The sequence below is a fragment of the Primulina huaijiensis genome, chromosome 5, assembly GCF_012295235.1.
Source record: "Primulina huaijiensis isolate GDHJ02 chromosome 5, ASM1229523v2, whole genome shotgun sequence".
NCBI classification, from domain to species: domain Eukaryota; kingdom Viridiplantae; phylum Streptophyta; class Magnoliopsida; order Lamiales; family Gesneriaceae; genus Primulina; species Primulina huaijiensis.
The window spans coordinates 4,562,085-4,585,202 of record NC_133310.1 but is presented as its reverse complement, the minus strand read 5'-3'; the positions used below and the strand labels follow the sequence as shown (position 1 = coordinate 4,585,202).

Genomic DNA, 23,118 nt, shown 5'->3' with positions numbered 1-23,118 from the left:
CTCATTTTTAAGTTTTTCCTAAACTAATTGATACCATTCAAAAAGTACATGTGGTAAGGCAACAAGTGCAAATGATTTTATATAATAATATATTGTTAAAATATAACAATTGAATTAATTTTCTTCATCTAATCATTTGTTCGAGTTATGTAATCTTATAAAACGTGAACCCCTTTTCATAACCAATTGGTGGCAGTGCCATTTTATGTTTTTTTTATTATTAATATATCTATAATACATTTATTTCAGTTCTCATAATTTGGTTTGGTATCTTCAAATGTTGATGTATCGAGGATTATATATATTTGCAAATGAATTTGAGTAAGTATCTTGTGAGACGGTCTCAAGAATCTTTATCTGTGAGACGAGTCAACCTTACCGATATTCACAATAAAAAATAATACTCTTAGCATAAAAAATAATATTTTTTCATGGATAACCCAAATAAGAGATCTGTCTCACAAAATACGACCCGTCTCACATAAGTTTTTGCCAATGAATTTATATAATTTCATTTATTATTAAAATAAAAATTAAATATATTATGTTATATTTAATCTTTTATCAAATTATTTAGTAAAGACATTAAATTATAATTATCATACTACACAATTTGACTTTTTAAAATTAATATCACAAATTATATAAAAAAAATGATAAATTGATTGTGGAAAATGTGCATATTCAAATCTTATTGTTCTTTAAACATATCAAATTGACTTATATTTAAAATAAAAAAATATATTTTAAAAATAAAAATTAATATTATTTCACAGATAGATTGAATATAAAATCCATTCCTAAAATTATCTCGATTTGACAGAAGCTTTTATTCTAGGATAACCCTTGGTTCAATTTTTACATACAAACTAGCAACAAAAAAAGAACCTAAAACACGTGGATAGCGTGAAACGGCGCCGTTCAGGCGGCATTATTAGTCGTCATCATCTTCTTGAACTCGTCAAAGCTCACAAACCCGTCTCCGTCGGAATCAACGGACTCGATCATGCCAGCACAGTCGGCGACGGAGCAGTGCTCGCCGAGGCGTGTTAGGATCAGGTGAAGCTCCGCGGCGGAGATCTTGCCGTCGTGATCCTGGTCGTATAACTCGAACGCCTCCTTCAGCTCCTTCTCAGCCGAGTTGTACGGATCGGCGTCGTCCTTGCAGAAGGCGGCGAACTCCTCGAGATTGATGTGCCCGTCCTTATCGGTGTCGATCTCCGCCATCATTTTGGCCACCTCCTCCACGGAGGTGCTGGATCCGAGAGCCTCCAGCACCCCGCTGAGCTCCTCCGTCGAGATCTTTCCGTCGCCATTAGAGTCGAAGCGCTGGAACACCTTTCGAACCTCGTCCATGTTCTGGAGATACATCGAGGTGGCCGGATTCGCTGCCATTTCCGCTGACTTTTAGGGAGTTTTTGCTTTGGTTTGAATTTTTCACGAGGGGAGACGAAGATATATAGGAAGAGGTCATAGTGGTGATACACGTGTGGACCTATTTTTTATTTGTACTTTTCTTTTTGTTTAATGTTTAATTAATCATAGTAATAGGCTGTTTGACTAATTGCATGTGCTTCCTTAAATCATTTTGGAGTATGATACGATCTCATGAATTTTTATCTATGAGACGAGTCAATTCTATCGATATTCATAATAAAAAATAATATTCTTAGCATAAAAAGTAATATTTTTTCATGGATAACCCAAATAAGATATCTTTCTCACAAAATATGACCCGTGAAACCGTTTCATACAATTTTTTACCATAATTTTGATCTAAGAATCAATAGTGTTTTTTTTTAAAAAAAAATTATCATAAATAATTTTAAACTTGATAAATGATATAATTTGAAATTCACATCAATTTTATTCATCCAAATATATCGAGAAATTTGAAATCTTGGTACTGAAATTCATTAATCTAAGCTCTTTGTAAAAATTAATTCAAACTAAAAATATAATATGTTCGGTCAGTAAAAGAACAATTAAGATGATGAATATTAGTGAAATGCAAAACAAGATGAAAAAATAGTTTTTAAAAAATAAGTGGTAATATATTTGTTATTAAAATATGTCGATGATTAAGAAGTCAACTACAATGAAAAGGAATTTAGAATACACAATGAAAAGTGGTTGTTTAATATAAAAATAATGTGTAATAGAGAGAGTGTGCGTTTTAGAGATAAGTGTTGTCTATTGTGTTGTAATGCCAAAAACAATATGTTGGGGATTAATTCAATATACAAAACTTTACGTAAATAAATCAAGATACAATGAATTATGTACAAGTTTACACACTTGTGCAGTGTTTCAGGATAACAGATTTACTAGAAAATACTTTCAGTTTGCAAAAACAATACTAGTGAATAATAAAAAATAAATAAATCATTGAACACGACAAAGGATCAAAGTGCATCAAAATATATATCAGCAACATAATCAAACAACTATGGATACAAACTCTATGACTACGAACAACTCTCAACCAACACTTCAACTAGCTGTTGTGGTTAAGCTTCTTCAACACTCCACGGCAACATGAGAAAACAGCGACAAGTCGCACACTGGTTCTCTGTTTTTGTTAACTCTCTTTTTCTCTCGTCGTTAAAAGTCTTTTTTTTTTGCGGCCTTTATTATTATTATTATTATTATTATTATCCTCTTTAACCTAGTAATTAATCCTTGAATTGAAGCTTACAAACACGGAAACTAGAGTTTAATCGAGAAATAAATTCTTTTAAATAAAAAGATCATACCTAGAGATAATATATATTTTATCATTAATAACATTAATCCAAAATCAAAACTCTATATTTTTATGCACAATATTATTAAAAAGAAAATATAATCAATGAATTAATTATATCTTGTATGCCAAGACATTTTTTCTTTTAATCTCCTCATTTTTGTTTTTCTGAACAAAACACGTAAAAATGTTAATTAGACAACTCTCCCATAGTTAGAGGCACATTTTCCCCTGAATTCGAACATGTTAGATGTTAGAGTTCTTGCAACACGAGTTGAGAATGTCATCATTCGTTATATGACAAAACATCAAAGAGATAAATTGAACAGAGATAAACTTCAAAGAAGTAAACTAAAATAACTAAAATGCATCATTATCAGAGATCTCTTATGTATCTTCATAACTAGAGCTTGAAGGTCCCATTTCTCCGCCTTCTTCACCCGACATTTTTGCTCTCACAACAACATCTTCTCTTTTTATTTTTTATTTTTTACCAGAATGGACCGTCACATCTAGTAGTTAGTACTCTGACTTTCCAAATGGCGTTCGGATCCATCCAAAACTCGTGGTCCGAATGTCGTGTTGAAAAGTATCGTCCGTAGTACTTTTTTTCTGTTAACCAAAAATAACCAGAATATCACTTAGTTACATAAAATATTCGCTCTGATACCACTTGAAAGGTGGTTGTTTAACATAAAATTATTGTGTTATAAAAAGACTGTGTTTCAAAGACAAGTGTTGTGTGTGATGTTGTAACACCTAATACAATATGCAACGTAATAATTTAACACGCAAAATTTTACGTAAATAAATCAAGACACAATGAAATATGGATAAATGAACATACTTGTGCGGTGTCTCAAGGCAAAAAATTCAATAAAAAACTCTTCCAATTTACAAAAACAATGCTAGTTAGAATAATGAAAGTTGTTCAGACATTTTTTAAATTGAAAATTTTATTTATAGAATAGTTATCACAATACATATTTATTTTTAAAAATATTTATTGAAAAGATTTAAAAATGCAATAGATTTAGTCGGTTATTTTTTTTAAATAAATGATAAATATTTTGAGTTGTAAGAACATCAACGAATTAGAATATGTGCATAACTATAGGAATAAAATATTTTAAAATGTGCAAAATATTTTAAATTCTAATTAAAATTATGTGCAAAATTTGAATACGAATAAATTTAATTAGAGTTACGGTACTATTGGTCGCCACTCGGTGCCTCCGCGCTTTTGCGTCGGTGGTTTTTTTTTTTTTTTTTTTTTCCCTTTCCCGAATTTATTTTATTTCTTTTTTATTTTAATCTATATTATATACATTTTATTCTATCAATAAAATTAGTCTTATTTTATGTTAACACCATATTTTAAAACTGACTCTGACATATTAAATTTTTTATGAATAATTTTCGTATAAAAGAAGTGAAGATTTAAGAATGATTTTTTATAATAATTTTTATGTTATGAGTGAAAGGATCGTTTAAAAATTTAAAATTTATATATAATGATTAAAAAATATTACACCATGATATTTTAGTTATAGATAAGTACAAATTTGCTTAAATAATTTTTTTGTAAAAAAAAATGAATATCTATAATTTGAGAAGAGTAGTATTTTTGGTTCATACAATGACACCAAATTGTGACTAACTCCTCATTTTTAGTAATAATTTAGACATAAATTTTTTTCATAGATCGAATCGGAAATTCATATCACAAAGTTACTCAGAAAACGATTTCTCAATCATTTTTATGATAATGCACCATGTCCATATCGCTAGATCCGTCCCACATCGTTTGCATAGATGGTCTAAGTGACTGCCTATGCTATACTATGATCTAAAATTTAATCGATAAGTATGGGAAAATACCCGATTTCGTCCCTCTACTTTGCATCTTGTCTTAATTTAGTTCCTTTTTTTTTTCTATGTGCCAAATTAGTCCCTCAACTTTCAAAACACGTCTCATTTTTGTTCCTTGCGTTATTCTTGGCATGAATTTTTCACATGCACTGCACATGATATATCCTCCCCAAAAGATAGATTCAAGAACCCTAAACCAATTTCCCCTCTTCTCGATTTGTCCTAAATTCTCCCACCCTCACCCAAATCGAAGTTGTGAATGCTCAAAACGATGAATTTAATCGACGATTTTAATTAAAATAAAATTATGTTATTTTAGATATATTTTAGCAAATGATGCTAATATACTAAAATTTTGTAGTTTTTTTTAGTTTAAGTATATTATAATTAATTTAAAAATATTTATTTATTTTTTTAAAAAAAATCAGATAATACTCTACCCAAACTTGAAATAATACCGAGCATTTTTCCCCCTATAAGTCGGGTAACAAATTTGAAATATTTCGAACACGCGCACCAACAAAAATATAATATTTTTTACATGGATACATGTAAAGATAAAGTTGAATTTGTATTGAAGATTTGGGATTTGAAATGAAGATTTTGATTTGGATTGGAAAATGAGCAATTTTTTTTAAAAGTTCTTAACTTTGGGTATTAATTTTAACACAAAAAATATTGTGAGACGGTCTCACGGATCAATTTCGTGGGTCGAATCTCTTATTTGGGTCATCCATAAAAAATATTATTTTTTATGCTAAGAGTATTACTTTTTATTATAAATATCGGTCGGATTGACTCGTCTCACAGATAAAAATTCGTGAGATCGTCTCACAAGAGAGTTACTCTAATTTTAAGTAGCTCTCTCTCTCATGTTTTTCGATACATAGAAGAAAGATTATTATAAAAAAATAAAACCACAGCTGATATGTTGGGAAACTGAAATCCATCCCGTTGACTCACAACAAAAGTTATATAAAATTGAAGAAATAATTTGGAACTCAAATTTTAAAAATCCATAGATTTATAAATAATTTTTAATTTTAAATTAATCCATTAAAAGCAATCCAAAGTTATGAAATGAATTATGACACCCCGTAATTCAGACTCAACCCGGATTCCAACTTAGGCCGACCCGATTAGCGTCGTAGTTCATTAACCAAATTCATTGGCCCATATTGAATACAATTAGAACCAAAGTAGAGGCCCAAAAAACTACTCGGAATCCAACTCATTATTCTCTGTTCGGAAACAGAATGGCCACAGTAGAAATAACAGCCGAGCCTACCAAGTTCGAGCAGTCGAATTGAATGTGCACTAACCCCAACTCAAACTAAGGATAGCGGTGAATAAAATTCTATTTGTGTAAAACTATGAAACAAATCTCACGTGATAAGAAAAGAATCCCGAGAGATTAGAGAGTTAGTCTCTCATATTCAACATGCCAAGATTATTGTGGCTAAAATAGAAGAAAGGGATTTGAGGTATGATATATATTGGTACTTATGTGATGGGATTCTCCCGATCGAGCAGAAGAAGAAATAAGAAAATAAGAGGAGAGCTTTTTGATTCGTCCTTTTAGATGGTGCATTGTACAAAAGATTCTTCTACCGACCTATCTTAAAATGTTTGGGAAAGGAAGAAACTTAATATGTCCTTGTGGAAATCAATGAAAGATGTGTTGTGTCTATCATTTAGGAAGCATGACTTTGGCTAGGAAAACTTTGTTGGTAGGTTTCTTTTGGCCAACCATGATAAATGATGCCACGGTCATAGTAAATGTGTGTCTAAGTTGTCAACAACATGCTAATCTGCAGTGGAAACCATATGAACTTCTGATGGCTGGGACATCGCCTTGCCCCTTTGATCAAGGGGGTTTGGTTATTGTCGGCCCATTCTTTTTGGCAAAATGACAAAAGAAATTCTTTCTTGTGGCCATATATTATTTTCTAATTGGGTAGAAGCCGAGCCTTTAGATCGGATTAGTGAGAGGGAGGTTTTGAACTTCTTTTGGAAGAATATTGTTTGTCACTACGACAGAGCTCAAATACCCATATTAGATAATGGGAGACAGTTATACGGTTTTAAGGTACAAGCCTGTGTAGATAAGTAAATATTGAACAGGTCTTCACCTCATTGGTGTACCCAAAGAGTATCAGACAAGTGGTAGTCACTAATTGTTCCATAGTATGTGCAATAAAGTTGAGGCTCGGATCTGCAAAAGGAAAATGGGTGGACGAGTTCCGAAATGTTTTGTGGGTTTATCGAACTATCAAACTGGACGGGACGAAAGAAACCCCTTAGAATATGGTGTACGAATCGGAAGCTATACTGCTAATAGAGATTGGCCAAGACAGCACGCAGATTCTGAACTATGGCTTAGAAAAAACCATGCTCCGACCAAAGATTTGGAGTTGGTGGAAGAGAAAAGGGACCAAGCGTCAGTTCAACTCGCAGCTTATCGGAAGAGAATGGCTCGAGCTTATAACAGAAAAGTCTAACCTCGATCATGCGAGCTCAAGGATTTGGTAATTGATGCGATCCGGGCAAAATGGACGAGTTGGGTAAGGAGCTCCAACGGATCTGCTATCAAGATAATGAAGGAAATAAGAGCAAGGGAGAGTATATCTGTGATGAAGATATATCTCTGTAATATGGCTCCAGCTGTAACCTGCACACAAGGAGATGAACTCGTGAATGGACGCCGGAGGGGAGTCCGGCGTGGCCACTCCGATGCTTAAGTCAGTGAATGACACAACAAAAGACCAATGTAACCAAGTGATGGTTGTGATATCGGTGTAAGAGTGTAGACAATAAAATGAATTCACATCTAAATGTAAAGGGAGAACCTGGTATTTATAGTAAGGGATGCATTGATGACCTCGGTCTGCGTGCTACCTACTAATTATAGTAGGGCGGCTGCATTCTGACATGTCAAATCATACACTAGTCACATCCCGCCTGTCTGACTTTGTCAACCATTTGGATTAGTGTCAGAGATAGGACGGTCCCCCACATCCAATTCTGCTAGTGTACTCGAGTGCGGTGCTCATATCGAGGTGGCCCGGTTAGAATGCCTACCGGGAACTTATATAAGAGTCCGGGCGTCTGGTTGCCCGGGGAGTAGAGCCCAGGCTTGCACCTGCCCAGCTTCAGAAGAATCCATCATGCAGATTGACCCTGATTTGGGAATCCATCTGATATCCCGGGTCATCCATGACCCGAGCTCTTACAGGGGTATCATCAGTAATGAAGAAAATCCAATTGCAAGGGGAGAGAGGAAAGTTGTATTTGAAATATAAGGGCCTTTCACAGTGGTCGAAAAAGCAGGCATAGCGGCTTACTACTTAGAAGATGTGGATGGGAAAAGATCTAAGCACCCGTGGAATGCTTGTCAGCTCAGAAAATATTATGCTTAAAGGGATCTTTGTACAAGTCAGTCTGTTTTGACTATTTACTTTAAATATTTATTAATTTTTTTTCCCACTTTTGTCATTTACTTCGGCTCGGACCAAATAAATTCTTATTGTATGAATTTCTATCATGGTTACATAACCTCTTAAGTTATACTATGTCAAAATTGTAAACCAAGACACTTGTTGGTCATCTAACAAGAATGTCTCCAGACATAATACTTGTTACATCCGACCTTGTGCTCGACACCTCAAAGTCCAACATAATTTGGCAAATACATAGGTCCGACCTCGTGCTCGGTACCTCAAATCCCAACACAGCTTGACATATACATAAGTCCGATCTCGCACTCGGCACCTCAAAGCCTAACACAACTCGAAAAATACATAAGTACGACTTTGTGCTTGGTACCTTATTGCCCAACACAGTTTGGCTAACACATTATTTAGTGAAATTTCATTCAAATTTCATGTTATGACCAGGAATGAGCCCTTATCGGCCTATCAATCAATATGTCATAAAATCTCCAATTTTATTTATGTTAAATTAAACCTCAAGAAAATGTCCTTCTCTGTTGAGAAATTTATCACTTGACAAAATTTCAATTAATTCACGAGCAGAGATCCTGCTCGGATGAGAAGTTTATTTCTTAGCAAAATTTCAATCAATTGTCAAGCAGAGGTTCCACTCGAGTGATAAGACTCGTGCCTCATACTATTTCAACACCTCATTTATCTTTAAACGTTTTTCGATGGACTTAACGGTTTAAGTCTATGCATGTGATCACTATCATGTTTTGAGTATGAGGGCTTTAGAAACACGAATAGCTGGGATTCAGGTCGACTGTACATACCCTTCCAATCATGGTATCTACTATCTCGATTTATTGGTTGTCTACCTCCTCGGTAAGTTCCCGTTTTTAAGATTAGATTATCGACGAGATCGATTATCATTTTTTGCATGTCCTCGAAAATTTAAAGTAGGTACAAATTCTCTCAATTTGTGTCCTATCATACGATCTATTATATAAATAGGAAAATGTTCCTTACCGTTATGAATACCAATCGTATGGCCGATCATTGTGGGTATAATGGTAGATGCACGGGAACTACTTGGTTTGGCCATTTAATATAACTATCCTAGAGTCAGGACTCGACATGTTAAAGTTATTAAGGCTATGAAGTAACTTAATGAGGCTTAAGTGGTTCGAATAGAAATTTCTGGTCGAGAATCGAGTAATAAATTCGACAGAGTAATGGGGCCGAGGAGAATAAGAAGAAAATGACGGAGAAGCAAGTCATGTTTATGGTAAGGATGACAATGAGGTGTGGCAGGGGCGGAGGTATCTTGCTCATTATTATATACATTCATGTATTGTTATCAGCCTATCACGACACTTAAGTTTGTTATGTAGACCGACTTAAACATCGGAGGGACTAAGTTGAGAGCACTTCTAGCACCCTCTAACATTTGTTCATTCGCGTATGATTCAGCTCGACATCTCTCCGTCATGACATTTCTTCTCAGATCGCTTGGTCCAGGCCAACTGTGAAGAGTAATTTTTGCTCAACATAAAGAACAGTAGATAAGTGAGATTTTTGTTATTATTATTTTTTTTAAATGATAAAATTTCCTCGCCTGTGACAAATTTTGCATGACAGCTAATCAGATGCCGACACATAATAACGAACTGTCAACTGACTTGTAGCCTTGGCATTCACGCCCCTTTCTTTCTTCGCCGTGCCTCTGCTCTTCACTGGAAAACCGACACTCAGATTTTTAAACCTTCCGCTAAGATGCGCGGTGGCGTGATTGTACTGATCTAAACAGCTACGTTCATCCCACGGAGACCAATGGCTCACTGGATTTCTTCCAAGCTCAAAGCAGCTGAATCCATTCTCCAACAGGCAATTAATCCCCTCTATCATTTGGTTTTGATTTCCGTTTAAGAAGATTTGTTCTGTATTGATTTGATTGGATTTGGAAAGTTATTCAATTTTTTGTTTCTTATTTTTTCTTGGAGTTTAAACTTTAATGATTGTAATTGTAATTTTAATGGATGAAAAACCTAATCAGAACAAAATTGATGAAAAGTACGCGTCTCTATGTTTGTAACAATACACTGAATGATGGTGAATTTGAGTGGAAGCGTTGTCTGATTAATTGATTGGGTGGTTCAGATTGATCAGCAAGCTGCAGATTCACTGGGTAAGAATGAGAATCCACGACCTGGCAATCAATTGGGAATTGAGAGCTCACCTGGAAACACTCCTGAAAATAAGCGGTTCTTGAAGGATCAGATGAAGAAGAAAGCTCCAGAAAATATCACTAGCCAAAGTAACAATAGGGATAAGCTTAATTTAAATGTTATTAGTAGAAGTAATAGTGATATTAACCGAAATCATGAAGCTGGAGTATCACAAAATCTGAATTCTACACCAAATTTGAGCGGTGGACTTACGGAGAGTGATTGGACGGAATTGTTGAGTGTTCCAGATAAAAGGGAAGGGTCTGGGGGAGTTAATGTGAGCCGTAATAGTAAAGGAGCATCAGGGATTCAAGGGTTGAAGAAAGCCGGTAAGAAGGTGAGGAATTTTGGCCCAGCTTCACGAAAATCGAATGTTGGCTTGGAAAATATTTCAAATGCTGATAGTAATTATCGGGGAAGTACTGCGAGAGATGTTATGCTACTAACATTAGACAATCAATCACCAAGCAATGAAGGTGGAGGTGAATCAGATCAAAAGCATACTAGTTCACTTCTTGTTGCTGATGATAACAATGCCAGGACAATTGAGGAGCTGAATGTTGTTGTAGATGGACCGAAGATGCATGCTGCAACGGATTTAACTGACAAAGATAATCTTGATAAGGTTCCAGTTTCTCGTGGAAGGAAATTGAAATTGAAGCTGCAGTCAAATGATGGTGAAACATCAAAGAGTGGGATGAACAGGACAAATGGACCTACGGTGAAGGTTCCTTCTCTACCAAGCGATGTAGAGTCTAATTCCGACACAGATACAACTTCAACATCAGATTCTGAGATAGAAAGAGAAAGGGAAGAAAGGAGAAAGAGGAGGCAACGGATTCTGGCAGAAAGAGCAGCTGCAAAAGCAATTGAGGCAATTCAGGAGCGTGAGAATTTAGTTGCGAGATTGGAAGGGGAGAAACAGAGTTTGGAGAAAATGCTTGAAGAACAGGCAAAACAACAAGTGCAGGAGGTACTTTCCTTCCTTCTTTTCCTTGTTGGAGTTAATTATTTTTTGGAATGTGATATTTGGAGTCCATGCATTTTAGCTATATATTGTTCTCAGTAAACCTTCATTTGGACATTTACATTCCATGAGATCCAGGGAATATTAAGTAGAATGGAATATAGGAACCAAATTATTAACTTCGTTATGCGAGGAGTGGAGAAAAAAAATCATTTTTATGGATTGTTTTTCAATTTAACAATCAAATTCTTAAGCATACTCATAATATTTTCGTCCTTTCATTCCAATTCTAAGTGTTTCGATGACTCTCCACAAATCATTTAAAATGTTTCACATAAGATATTTGTATCCTTTCGATTTAGCTCTTGAATGAGTTCCCATGGTTGCACCCTGCCCCTTCGTCAATCAATCAGCTAATAAATCCACAACTAGAGTAAACAAAATGGTGGTAATAGTTTCCCTTGCCTCAGATATCTCGACCTTCGTTCTGGTTTTGTCATTGCTGAATAAGAAACTTATGATGCATATCCTAGCATCCATTTCCTCCATTTTTCATCAAAGCCCTTTTTTTGAACAGTGACTTGTATGAGGAGAATCTCTTAAATACAATTGTTTTCTAATGATATTGTTTTTTTGAGGGAATTATTAAAGGAATGATATTGATAACGAAACTATTTGCTTTATTTGCTTCAGGCATCGGAATTACAGACATCAATGATGGAAATCATGGAAGCTGTTGAATTAGAGAAGCAGAAACATAATAACACTCGGATGGAGGCCCTTTCACGACTAGCCAAACTTGAGGTTTTGAGTGTTTGTATGATTTTGTGTTATAATTTTATCTCCATAACCATATATTTTGTCATGATTCATATGTTCGCCCACGCGCTATCCTTGTCATTGTGGTAATCATCCTAAATTTTACTGCTACGACTAATGTAAATTACATTTACACTTGAATTTTTCCATAAATTAACTCTCTTATGCTTTAAAAATTTTGAACGCATGAACTTGCAATTTTTCCCTTAAATAGAATTGTCATCATCATTTGGAAATGTTAGCATCATGTTTATTTATTATAATTGCTCATTGCCATATCATTATGAGGAACTCTTCTGTGAATGGATGAGCTTTCTTTTATCTCTGATACATTGCGGCAGTAATTTTCTTGCTGTATCTCGCAGAGTGCAAATGCTGATCTTTCGAAGTCTCTTGCTAATGTACAGAAAAGTCTTGAAGCAGAGGTAATAACTGCCCCTTTTACATGTTTGGTTTTTATTGCTGAAAGTATAGCTTCAACTTATGGCATTCATCAAGAACAGACCGAATGTTATTTAAATACCTTGAGAGTCAAAAACATACTGTGTTGCACTTGGCAAATGAGTCGGCCTACTCGTTTTCTAACAAAAGATAAATCACATTGATAATGTCTTTAGCTCGTACAGAAAGGTGCTCTTGCTCATTTTTTGATGCCTTTCTGATGAAATCGTGATATTTTTTTATTGGATTAGGTTGATCGCATTGCTGAACTTCGTCAAGAAATTGATTTGAAAGAAGCAACTCATGAAGGTATTTTTCATGCATTTATGCTAATGGTTGTTTAATCATCCCTACCATTTGCAAAGATATTTATCTATTTTCGTGCCAGCAGCATTGCCTGTTAATCTACAACTGGAGATCCGCTCATATCCCTTTGTGTTGCAAAGAGACTTTCGAAAAGGATTTTCACTGACAACAAAAACAAGGGAGAATAGGTCAACGACCCTACAGAAATTTGAATGAAAAAAATAGCTTCCATTTTATTAAAATAGCATTGTGCAATGTGTTGCGTTATGTGTTTTTAGTCAAAAAAGTTTATAAATAGAAAAATACCAAGATGACTATTCAAACTGTCCTTTTCGATAGCATTTATCTGAATGCTGGTGTGGTTTGATTTATTTAGGAAATACTCCATGTTGTTTGTCACTGAATGTACTAAAACTTCATTATTGATTTTTTTCCCTCTTCACGGTAGTATTGCAGAAGAAGATATCAAGTGTGCAGCAAAGTGGAGATAAAGTGAGTGGTCATTGTTCTCGTATTTAGTTAAAACACAGTTTCTGTCCCTTGTTTGTTGGTTTTAAGTGAAGCAATCTGCAGTTGCAAGTTTCTAAAGGTGTTGGTTTAGCCTTGGAGATGCTTGAGGCAGAATATTCCTTCATGACGGATAAATTGGGAAGAACGCAAGAAAAGGTGACTTCTTCTTTTCCTACCAACTTCATTTGTCATTAATATTTAGTTAAGTTTCTAAAGAGAACAGCATGAATTGGTGGTTTGACTGCTCAGTCCACCATCTAGACGCTCGCCCTTGCTAGCTCTTTACAAAAAATCTTTTTCCAGTTAAGTCGCTAGTTGTCGGGGTCTCGGGGATCCACTAGGAATTGTTGTCATTTTTCCCTCTTTGTGTCTAAATCATAAACAATATATTTCTGTATATAAATTGAAGCATTTTTTCCTATGGACTTGAATACTGGTGGAGTAAGTAATGATAGTGTGGTAGATAATGATGCATGGGTATAGGCATAATGATGTGAACACAAAGGTATTGAATTGATCACAATGTGTGGCTATTTTAGAGATTCATACTTCATTATTATTGATAATAATATTTTAATAAAATATGTGGAATTTAATTAGAAACTCACTGTCAAATATATTTTATTTATCAGTTCAAAAATAGTCACGAATAGATTGTGTTATTAAAATACTATTTATATCAATCTTTAACTAAAAATTTGGAAAATAGAGAACAATCCCTGCAATCTCCAAAACATTGATTTTCTGGATAAACCCCTTGGCTTGTCTTAGCCATGTTTGAGTTTTGAAACATGCCTGACGCTGCATCAAGTGATCTTTTGAGGTGGCCATGAGTTATATCTGGTGGTTCATAGATTGAAGAGTATGAAATGAAAGAGGGTGTGTGTAATTGCGCACTATGTTAGTGCTGCTATTTTGACATGAATAATCTGAAACCCATCAGGTTATGTTCTCACTGAACAGTGCAATATGTCGGGTTAAATTAAATTTTTCATTAGTGGATTCTCTCGCTATCTGTTTGTCTTTGTCTCTCACCCCCTCCCCTTCATTAATTGAATACCATGCAGATGAGCATAGGTGACAATAAATGTATTGTTCTTTAAAAAAATTGCTCTTAATATATGCAGGCCAAGGCTCTAGAATCAAGTATTGAAACAACCCGGAAAGAAACGGAATATCCTACAGAAGTAGAAATTGAGCTCAAGCGAAAGCTCAATCTGTTGACCGACCATTTGATTCAGAAGCAAGCACAGGTGTGTCATTCAGACTGCATAACTCAAACTCAGAACTTAAGACAAGCATGTAAAAGAAACATGATTACAGCTACTAGTAAATAGTAGACAAATAAGATTAATCAAACAGAGTTTTTTGGAGTTTGGGAGAGTGTATCTATTCCGAAGGAGACTCATATTTTACTTTATGATGATAGCCTGATTTAGCCTTTGTTTAATAGTCTTAGTGTAGAACTTTCATTTATGTTATCAGGTTGAGACACTAACATCGGAAAAGGCTTCCTTAATTTTCAGGATCGAGGTAAGTCCTTGTATCATTGATCTGGAATCACTGCAAAATGTCAGAATATGTTGACGTGTCAATTCCATTTTATTTGAACAATTGACTTGAAAATTATAGGCGGCTTCAAGATTGCTAGACGAAAACAAGTCATTGCCGAATTCAGTTGAGACTCCGAATAAATTGCAATTCTCTAGTTCAAAGCTCAAGCCTTTGTTGAAGGAGAGAATGCAATCTGGTCATCGACATTTTGGATCAATGGTTCAACAGCTGGACTCACTCTTTTGTTTGGGTGCTATTTTTCTGAAAAGAAATAGAACAGCAAGAATATGGTCGGTTGTTTACATTGTGTGCCTTCATCTTTGGGTAATATATATTCTCATGTCGCATTCTCCAGTTTCTGATGACTTTCGATCTGGTGCTATTGTCTCTCTAGAAAAGATCAATAACACAGAAGGTGTTTGATGCATGTATAAATGATTCACTAGTTTTACACTTTATTCAAAAGCCGCAGTTTATACGGGGTGGCTACGGTGAATTTTACAATCCAATTTTAGAGGTTTCATAGAACATGTTGAGTCATTTCAAAATATTATGAACTGCAGTTATGCGTTGAAAGATTAGGAAGAAATTCATTGCTTCTATTAATGTGTGAGATTTTGCTTTATGTTGAGGCAGGATCTGGTAGGTGTGATGGGAGCTGGAATGTCATGTAATGCTTGGTGAGATTTTATTTTCCCTACTTCAAATCTCAGGCACTGTATGGTGTCAAGGTTGAAATTAAACATCATTGCATCATTCCGAATTAAGCTAAAGTTTTACGATAATTTGAGTTAAAAATAGCTATGTCATCATCATCGTTTAGTTTATCATCTTATGTTTTACTATTATATCTGACTGAGGCAAACAATGCAATAGTTTGTAAGAGAGCTTTTAGTAAAAAGGGGAAGAAATTTGGGTGAAATGAAGAAGATTTGTTGGAGAAGAAATGTTGACGGTGGATGACCAGAGGTAAATGACAAGAAATTATAAAGGATAAACGAAAAACAAAAGAAACAATTCTTTGAATAAATTAAGAAAACTTGAAATAAATAATTTTTTTGAAGGTAAAATCAATCAGTCTTGTCAAGGCTTAAATTATCTCTGAATCAACCATTCCATCAAATAAGTTATCATTGACCAATTATTATTTGTCATTATCAATTAATTATAGTCTAGTTTATCATTTTGTAATTCTATCACATCAACTAAGCTTAACCAACAACTATTATTTTAAAGTTGAAAGGGTTAAAATGCTTCATAAATCTTTTAATCTATACACAAACTAGAATAAAATAAACAACACGTCGTGATTAATAAGTTGGATTTTATGATGGATATATGAAATCGAATTTGGCAATAAAAAAACCGGGTCGAAATTGAATGTGATTATGATAACATAGAGACGAAGATCGTCAAGTGATTAAAAAAATGAATACATTTGATTTATTTTTACCGGTGAGAATGTGCTTACATTTTCATGGCTGTCGAAAGATAAAATCTATACATAATATATAATGTAGTTCCATACTACCATATATAATGCGAACCAAACAAGCAATGAAGCGAAATATTTTCAAATTTTTTCCGATCATTTAATAAATTTATCGAGTCGTCCCATCTCATCGCTACAAGTTTTCGGATCTATGGGAGTATATATGCATGTGTAGATTAGTCAATTAGCCAATACTTGGGAGTTTACATAGAGTAAAAAGACAGTGATGAATAAATACAAGGGGGAAATAAAAATATAGGAGCTCCAATGCCATGTGAGTTGTTCTGTATTGTCACTTCTTTATGCCCAATATGCCTTAAATGTCATGGCCCTCACCCCCTCCTCCCTCACGAGTAGAATAAGACGCATGTATATGTTAACTAATTTCAATATTATAACAAAATTATTTATAAAATTAGAGTAATAAATGCATTACTTGATTATAACATTTTCTAAATTGAACAAACAATATATATTTATTATTTATTTATTTTAGTAGGGAGCATTTTTTGGTCAGAAGGTCATGTATATATTTTATCTATCAAAATTGATTGATGTTGGAATGCAACCAAAGTCTACGAGGAAGATCACAAGTTAATAAAATGAAATGGTATCTTCATTGATGTGAGACATTTTGGGTAAAGTTAAAAACAAATTCATGATAGTTTATGACTGACAATATCATGCAATTGTGGAGATATGTGACTTATGTTGTACAATAAGTGATATAAGAGTCATGATCTAGATCGATGCACGTGGGTTGAATTATTGGATACTTAAACGAAAAAGGTGAGAGCTCACAATAAAAATCCTTTATAAGCTCTCGAGATATGTGATACTCCCAGCATTTCATGTAAAACGTGCGCCCCAACGCAGTGAAGATGAATGACTTTGATTGGAGGATGGATAAGACTTGGGGGAGGCCCGTACCATTATAATAATTATGGAACTTCGTTTGATGGGAATGCAACCAAAGTCTCACATTGAAAGAACAAAAAAAAAAATCACAAGTTAATAAGACAAAATGATACCTCCATTGGTGTGAAGTCTATTGAGTAAAGTACAAAAACAAATCCATGAGAGTTTATGTAACAATAATCAATATCATACTCTTTTGTAGATATGTAACTTTCGTTGTAGAATAATTATAATATATTGCATATATTATCCACTTTTTACTCCAATGATCCATAATTTGGAAATATCCTTACAAACATCAAATCAAATAAAATAAATCTTCCTCCAAATCTGGCGAACCTTCATTTTATTATTACTTTTAGCAAACATCTATGAGCTTGTAAAACGTTTTGTGTCGCCAATTATAACAATAACGAATCTTTATTTCAATTTTTGGTTAACAAATAAATTTTTAAGTGTGTTGTTGGATAGAGAAGTTGATTTAGTAAATATAGAATAAAAACATGTAACTTATTAAATTTTAAAAGGGTTTGATTTAAATAAACAGTTCGAACCAAATTATACTCGTTTGATATTAATTCTAAATTCATTATATATTTTTAGTTACCAGGTGTACACATTATTATTAGGTAAAAACTTGTGTGAGACGAATATCTTATTTGGGTTATCCATGAAAAAGTATTACTTTTTATGCTAAGAGTATTACTTTTTATTGTGAACCATGAAAAAATATTACTTTTTATGCTAAAAGTATTAATTTTTATTGTGAATATCGGTTTGGTTAACTCGTCTCACAGATAAAGATTCGTGAGATCGTCTCACGAAATACCTATTATTATTATTATTATTATATAACAAAAATCTCGTGATACCATTTATTGTTAACCGTTGTGAAAATTCTGTCATTAATTGGCAGAAGATGACATTCTTTAATTTGTAATGATCTATTTATATTTTTACGTAAATCGGACTAAAAATAATCAGAAATCAAATACCTATTAGAATATATTAATATAGTAGAAGTGTTAAACTAATATCTCAAACTCAATATTTGTGAAATTTGAATATATGTTCTTGTTGTTATCATAATAAATTTGTTATATTTCCTAGTGAATTAATAAAAGTGATGCTTTGTTCCACGTTAAATATTGAGAATTTATCCAACTCATGCTATTTATATGCGTAATGTCATTCTCCACTCAGCACATAACATGAATACTGAGTAGATAAATCGTGATCACTCACTCAACCACAATATATGGATGAGTGATCATGATACATCATTTAACACACATGTCATATGTTGAATATATGATAATACTATCTATATGAGTAACAAGTTTTTTTAGAATTTATCCAACTCATGCTATTTATATGGGTAATGTCATTATCCACTCAACACATAACATGAATGATGAGTAGATAAATCGTGATCACTCACTCAACCATAATATATAAATCAGTGATCATGATTCATCATTTAACACACGTGTAATATGTTAAATATACGATATTATCCAGCTTTTTTTTAGAAATATATATTTTATTATTATTTTTCACATTTTTATAACCGAATAAGACAAACATACGACTGTAAAAATATAAGAAATGTCACACACACACACACATTCTTCCTACACAGGCATGTCTCCACACATGATCAGCATCCTCCTCTTCTCCACTTTCCTCTTCACGTCATCCTCACTACCCAACCCGGACCCGGCCACCCGGACACTACTACCAACCCCTCCCGCCACCATTCCCGCCTTCCCCGAACAATCCGACGCGGCCGGATGCCCCTTGGACCTACCGGAGGCTCTCTTCCACAGCATCGAATCCGCGTGCGGATCCAAGTCCCGCTCGGGTCAGCTCCACCGCACCCGTTGCTGCCCAGTATTGGCCGCCTGGCTCTACTCCGCCTACTCCAGAACCGCATTGAGATCGGTTAAAGAGAAGCCGCAGCAGCAGCAGCAGACGCCGGAGTACGAGATGCCGGTGCTCCCGGATGACTCGGAGACCTGCGTGAACTCCCTGGAGAAGGCGCTGGCGAATAGGGGAATAGAACTTGGCAGGCCCAACGAGACGTGCGACGTCGTTTACTGCTACTGCGGCGTAAGGCTGCACCCGTTCAGCTGCCCGGAAGCATTCTCGGTGGATTGGCGTGGGAAATTAGTGGGTAGCGAGAATGTGAAGAGGCTGGAAAGAGATTGCGTAAACAACGGATTTCCAGGCCTCGGCGGATGCTCAAAGTGCCTCCATAGCCTTTATTCAGTACGTTTTCGGGACTCCATCATTTTTCTTGCTTTTTCCACACAGTAAACGCACTAAAATGTGTGGATATGCGTGAAAGTTCGCTTTTGGTCTCCAAACACAACACAACACCCATTCCTTTAATAAGTGCTCTTTCTTGTTCATCTAATTGAATTATAAATAAATTGTCTGATTTGCTTTATCACTGATTTTGAGATTATGATGAAAATTACCAAGGATGGGTAACTTAACTTGAGAGTAGTCATGTGCGTCCTTCAGATCTGACTTTAATAGCTAGTTTATAATATTTTTCGATCACTTTTTCTATATTCAAATTTCGATGTGACGTGAGATAAGGTAAATTGTTATTGTACATTCAAAGCCACAAATTAATCGAGCTCGAGCTCGCATATAGGCACGCGAACTTACGAGTCGAATATCTTTAAGCTCGAGTTCAGTTTGATAAGCTTAATGAATGTTATCGAATGATTTTTTTAACGAGTCGATTTCTGAATAGCTCACAAACGTCTTGGATTATTTACATCCATAATTACGGGGTATGCTACATATATCTCTGCTCGAGGTTAAATCCATAGAGGTGGAGCCCGAGTCCTGATATTAACCGGGCAAAATTTTTAATTAATTGTTTTCATAATTTTTTTGGCCCGAATATATAGTATTAAATTAAAATGTTTAATTTATTTTAATAGTTTTCATAATTTTTTTGGCCCAATGATATAGTATTAAATTATAATGTTTAATTTTTTTCAATGATATAGTATTAAATTAAAATGTTTAATTTTTTTGTATTAAATTAAAATGTTTAATTTTTTTAAAAAAAAAATTAAAGGGAGTGGGGCAATTATCTATCCTCCATTGAACGTGGCTGTCCTGTTAACATTTTGACCTCCTTTGTTTCTTGTAAATTTAATGGTAAATTACATTTTTTAAAAATTAATGTGCCCCTTTTTAATTGTATCAATATTCAATGGGCGTATTTTTTATGGATTAAATAAATATATAGGGGGAAGTAGTGAAAAATTATTAGAAAAGGATTAAAGCCTGCCCGTGTGCATTTTGCTGGATGTGGTCCTATAGTTGTCCTTTTATTTCCATGTTACTTGTCTACTCGTGTTTTAAATATATAGACTCTATTATTTGTTCGTTACTATTAGAACTTAAAACTGTCATGTATTTTGGATAGGGATGACAATGGTGGGGGCGGGGGCAGGCCAGGTTTGTCATCCCTAACCTCGTCCTCGAATTCCATTCTCATCCCCATATATTTGCTCCAATCCCCGCTCTCCGAACCCAAAATCATGACGATCAAATTCTCATCTCCGTCTCCATCTCCATTTCAAAAATATTAATAGAATAAGACAAGGACGGGTTTGAGGATTTTTTCAAACCAAAATTTATTATTATATATTATTATTAGTGATAATATTAATATTAATATCAATAATAATAATATTATTATTATTAATACTGATAATATTATTGTTTTATTATTAATATTACTTTCGGGACGGGTTCGGGGATGAGATAGTAATCTCATATCCGCCCGAACCCGAAAAAATTGGGGATCCTCGTCTTCGTTTCAGGTTTTTCGAACGAGTCTCCAAATTCGTGGGGAAAGTTGTCATCCCTAATTTTGGGTCATCAAAAATACTATTTCTTTATCTATCTGATGTTCTTTTCAAAATAAAACTGGATTTTTGAGTTTCAAGTATTTGCATCGATTATGATAAACAACTAAACAAGTAATGTCTATGGTAAAAATAATATATAGCCATTATGTGTTGGAGCAAAAGGTAAACGATATATAAAGTTTTAATACTTGTATGCAGCTTAACGGAGATAAGGCTAGAGGAACAAACAAAACTGAGAGGACAAGCAAAATGCATAGCCGGGATTGCCAGCTGATGGGTTTAACTTGGCTTCTCCATAAAGACCGGTCTGCATACATACATACGGTATCAGCCGTTTTGAGGGCTCTCATGATGAACACTAAGGATTCTGTGGATCCAACTTTTTGCAACCTTAACAGCGATGACATGCCACTTGCAGTCGATTCTTCAGAGATCGATGATAGTCAATCTTCGTCAAATATACTGGATGTACGCCTGATTCATTTCCTCGTACTGTCTTCTTTGTTACACGCGATCATTTTCCCCACATTCATTCGATATTAGTTGGTTGGTTGTTAGTTCTGTCATGTGAGATTGTGAACCTTGTTCATTCTTGTTTTGCAAGTTTATATTCTATGTTATTTGTTGATTTAGACGTCTTGGTATATGCCATGTAAATAGAATTCAGGAATGGCTTGAACGTCAACGTTTCTTGTTGCTATTGAAGAAGGGTCTCTGTTATATCCACAAAAAAAAAAAAAAAAATACACACAAAGAATAGCTAAAAAACCAACATTATATCATGTTGTATCATCCTCTAGATATCAGCATAAGAATATCACAATCTGTGTCTCACTAGAAGTCAAGACTTGCATTTGGTATCATTGCAACAGGAGGTTGATACAGCTTGAGAAGTCGTAACCTACGTCGAATTGGAGGGTGGATGGTTGAAAATTTGACAAGATGATAAGTTTGTTCTGCTTTAACAATAACTGGAGTACAACTGATTGAGGATGACTAGTTAACCTACAACAAAAATTACTTATTAATATTCAAGACACAATAGTATTTACGGGAGGAGTTTTTAAGACGAAGATAAATAAACTACTTTTTGTTGTTGTTAAATGTTGATGATATTTTCAATTTCATCAAGGATATAAAGATGCAAGTTAGATATTTGTTGAGATTTAAATAGAAGCTTGAACAATATAGTTTGAGGATTATCACTCGATATATGCCTGAAAATATCATATATGTTATGCTAATATATGACTTAAGGAGACTTCAAAAAGAATTTCTCTAGTTGCACAAGTTATCAAATTCAGCCACGATCTTCATCAGTTAATCGTCTCTAGTTTGCAACGGTACCGATACCAACAACTGTCGCTAAAACTAGAGACAATTTATACAAACGTCATTGAGTTCAGCCATGGTCTTCATTAGGCGGTACAAAATAATCTGCTTCTAAGATGAAAGACCGCCGCTGATTGTAGCGACATGACTATTTCAAGTTGTTTTAAATCGTCTATAATTATTTTTTTAAGGTAAATATAAGCATTTTTTTTTGTGGAGTTTCTCTGATTTATCACGTATACAACCTAATATTTAAAAATATTTTCAAAATATGGTACAAAAGTCTCAAATTTGGGATGAAGTCTCGAGTTCGAGATTCAACTGCAACAAATTCTCTTTCCTGAAAAGTATTTTCATTTAGCTATTTGATATAAGTGCTTATTGAACGAAAAGTATATGTTAATTTTGATATGCATATACATCGGGAGAGATTTATGTCACTGTATCACTATAGGAGTGGCAAAGCTTTGTCTCAATACAAGTTCAAAGTAATCGCGGAATCGCTATAAATGTTCTCCTTATATTGTGATCGGAAAAACCAACTTATTTTATTGCACTTGAGATTATAAAATAAATCATACAAGGAAGAAGGCTTGG

At 34.2% G+C, this 23,118-nt stretch overlaps 3 protein-coding genes across 3 annotated transcripts; 2 read left to right on the top strand and 1 right to left on the bottom strand.

Annotated features, from left to right (window-relative positions):
- Nucleotides 1-797: 797 nt before the first annotated feature.
- LOC140977503 (calcium-binding allergen Ole e 8-like) lies at nt 798-1,447 on the bottom strand. Its single transcript, XM_073442245.1, has one exon. It carries the CDS (start codon nt 1,393-1,395, stop codon nt 922-924), a length of 474 nt encoding a protein of 157 aa, XP_073298346.1. The 5' UTR covers nt 1,396-1,447; the 3' UTR covers nt 798-921.
- Nucleotides 1,448-9,731: 8,284 nt separating this feature from the next.
- LOC140976476 (golgin candidate 2) lies at nt 9,732-15,479 on the top strand. Its single transcript, XM_073440656.1, has 10 exons — nt 9,732-9,939; nt 10,213-11,253; nt 11,941-12,051; nt 12,432-12,491; nt 12,759-12,816; nt 13,262-13,305; nt 13,387-13,479; nt 14,451-14,576; nt 14,809-14,856; nt 14,956-15,479. Exons 1-10 carry the CDS (start codon nt 9,886-9,888, stop codon nt 15,298-15,300), a joined length of 1,980 nt encoding a protein of 659 aa, XP_073296757.1. The 5' UTR covers nt 9,732-9,885; the 3' UTR covers nt 15,301-15,479.
- Nucleotides 15,480-18,901: 3,422 nt separating this feature from the next.
- On the top strand, nt 18,902-21,821 carry LOC140976475 (uncharacterized GPI-anchored protein At4g28100-like). Its single transcript, XM_073440655.1, has 2 exons — nt 18,902-19,558; nt 21,388-21,821. Exons 1-2 carry the CDS (start codon nt 18,932-18,934, stop codon nt 21,730-21,732), a joined length of 972 nt encoding a protein of 323 aa, XP_073296756.1. The 5' UTR covers nt 18,902-18,931; the 3' UTR covers nt 21,733-21,821.
- The last annotated feature ends 1,297 nt before the right edge of the window (nt 21,822-23,118 follow it).